Raw genomic sequence first — 2,445 nt, forward strand, 5'->3', positions numbered from 1 at the left:
TTGGATGTACCTGTACATAACCAATAATATTATGCAAATATCCAGAGAAGAGGCACCGATGACTTTATTTATTTATTTATTTTGTCGATAAGCTTCTTTGGATGGTTGAGAAAATAATTTGTTATTTTTTTAATCATAATCCCCTGCGTAATGAAAGCCTCCATTTACTCGTTATATGGTAAAACTAATAATTTCTCTCAATTTTTAACGATAATTTATATATAATTCTAGAGAGTCACGCACATTTGGTTCAATAATTGGTTTCATCCGAATCAAAATCTCTCTCTAATCAATTCAACTGTTTCTGTTGATTATGGCTTCTTCTTCTCGAAACAACAAGCAGTATGATGTTTTTGTTAGTTTCAGAGGAGAGGACACCCGCGACAACTTTACTAGCCATCTCTATTCTGCTCTGTGTCGACAAAATATCCAAACTTTCATTGATGACCAACTTAACAGAGGAGGCGAAATTTCGGAGTCACTGGTGAATGCAATTGAAGCATCAGCCATTTCTGTTATCGTCTTCTCAGAAGGGTATGCATCTTCCAGATGGTGTCTCGATGAACTTGTAAAGATCCTCGAGTGCAAGAAGGAGTATGCACAGATTGTGATTCCGGTTTTCTATCGGGTTGATCCATCAGACGTGAGAAACCAAACTGGGAGTTTTGGGGATTCATTTTCGAAGCTTGAAGAAAGATTTAAGGAAAATTCAAAGAAGCTGCTGACTTGGAGGAATGCTTTGAAGGAGGCAGCCACTTTGTCTGGCTTTAATTCTCTTAACATCAGGTGAAAAGTTACTTTTAATTTCGCATACTAATATTCAACACTGTAAATAAAATTCACGCAGCACTCTTAGTTAAATTTTCCAGATGATAAACTACACTTTTAAATTTTTTCATGCATTAAATTCTAGACTTCTTGAACTTCCCCACTTTTGAACTCCTATAAAAGAATTTTTGCAGAATTAATAATAAAAGCTCCAGAGGTTTACAATATATTTTAACAAAATTAATGGTTTTCTGTCGTTTTTTAATCAATTTCAATCTCTTACTCATATACCATTAGGAAAAAAAAATCTCTTCCACATATAACATATTCCTGTAATTAAAGAGTTATTAATTTATAGGGAGATTGTAAATTCCCTTACTCAAATCAATATATACTACTTATTCTGACTCTTTTTACAATATTTAATAACTCTTCTGGTACCATCACTTTACAATATTATCCTTATAAAAAAAAATAAGTGGTATATATTATTTTCAATTGGAAAACTAGCAATCTCCCTTATTTGAAGTTACTGCTGCTAATTTTATGTATTTGGTAGGCCTGAATCGGAACTTATAAACGAAGCTGTTAATCACATTTCAAAGAGACTGCTGGATCAAGTTTTTCGGCCGAATGATAACAAAAACCAGCTGGTTGGAGTAGAATCAAGAATTGAGGAAATTGAATCCTTATTAGGTGTTCAGTCGAAAGATGTTTATGCTTTAGGGATTTGGGGCATTGGTGGTATAGGCAAAACAACAGTCGCTAGAGCTACTTTCGACAAAATCTCTAGATATTTTGAAGGTTCTTGCTTCCTTGAAAATGTTAGAGGAGAGTCACAAAGACCGGGAGGATTAGCTTGCCTGCGACAAAAACTTGTTGCAAATTTATTGAAGGATAAAAATATGATTCCTGATATTGAGCTCAATTTTAGAAGGCTCAGCCGCATGAAGGTTCTGATTGTTTTTGATGATGTGAGTTGCTTTAGCCAGTTAGAATCCTTAATCGGAAGTCTTGATTGGTTGACGCCTGTGAGTCGAATCATAATAACCAGCAGAAATAAACAAGTGCTTAGAAATTGGGGGGTGAGGAAAATATATGAGATGGAGGCATTAGAATATCATCACGCTCTTGAGCTTTTCAGTCGACATGCCTTCAAACAAAACCATCCTGATGTTGGTTATGAGGAACTTTCAAGCAAAGTAATGAAATATGCTCAAGGTGTTCCTTTAGCTCTTAAAGTTTTGGGTTGCTTTCTGCATAAAAGGGAAAAAGAAGTCTGGGAAAGTGCAATAGATAAATTGCAAAGAATCCTCCATCCAAGTATTCTTGAGGTATTAAAAATAAGTTATGATAGTTTGGACGATAAGGAGAAAAATATTTTCCTTGATGTTGCTTGTTTCTTTCAAGGTGAGGATGCAGATCTAGTAATGAAATTTTTTAATGCAAGTGGCTTCTACCCATAAATAGGAATGAGTGTTCTTGTTGATAAATCTCTCATTGCTATTGATTCACACAAAAAGATAACAATGCATGATTTACTACAAGAATTGGGTAGGGAAATTGTTCGACAAGAATCAATTGATCCTGGAAACCGCAGTCAGCTGTGGCATCATGAGGATATCTATGAAGTTCTTACATATAATACGGTAAGCAGTTTGTTGTGGATTATTAATT

At 34.6% G+C, this 2,445-nt stretch overlaps 1 protein-coding gene across 1 annotated transcript; it reads left to right on the top strand.

The window, feature by feature from the left end:
• The first annotated feature begins 273 nt into the window (after window positions 1-273).
• Window positions 274-2,234, top strand: LOC18048493 (TMV resistance protein N). The gene is made up of 2 exons (XM_024187210.1): window positions 274-786; window positions 1,328-2,234. Exons 1-2 carry the CDS (start codon window positions 314-316, stop codon window positions 2,232-2,234), a joined length of 1,380 nt encoding a protein of 459 aa, XP_024042978.1. The 5' UTR covers window positions 274-313.
• Window positions 2,235-2,445: the final 211 nt, after the last annotated feature.

This window comes from Citrus clementina, unplaced genomic scaffold (assembly GCF_000493195.1).
Source record: "Citrus clementina cultivar Clemenules unplaced genomic scaffold, Citrus_clementina_v1.0 scaffold_3, whole genome shotgun sequence".
Taxonomy (NCBI): Eukaryota; Viridiplantae; Streptophyta; class Magnoliopsida; order Sapindales; family Rutaceae; genus Citrus; species Citrus x clementina.

Coding starts and splice junctions, on each gene's coding strand:
- LOC18048493 (XM_024187210.1), top strand. CDS start 314: ATGGCTTCTTCTTCTCGAAACAACAAGCAGTATGATGTTTTTGTTAGT. Junction 787..1,327: donor TTTAATTCTCTTAACATCAG/GTGAAAAGTTAC, acceptor TGTATTTGGTAG/GCCTGAATCGGAACTTATAA.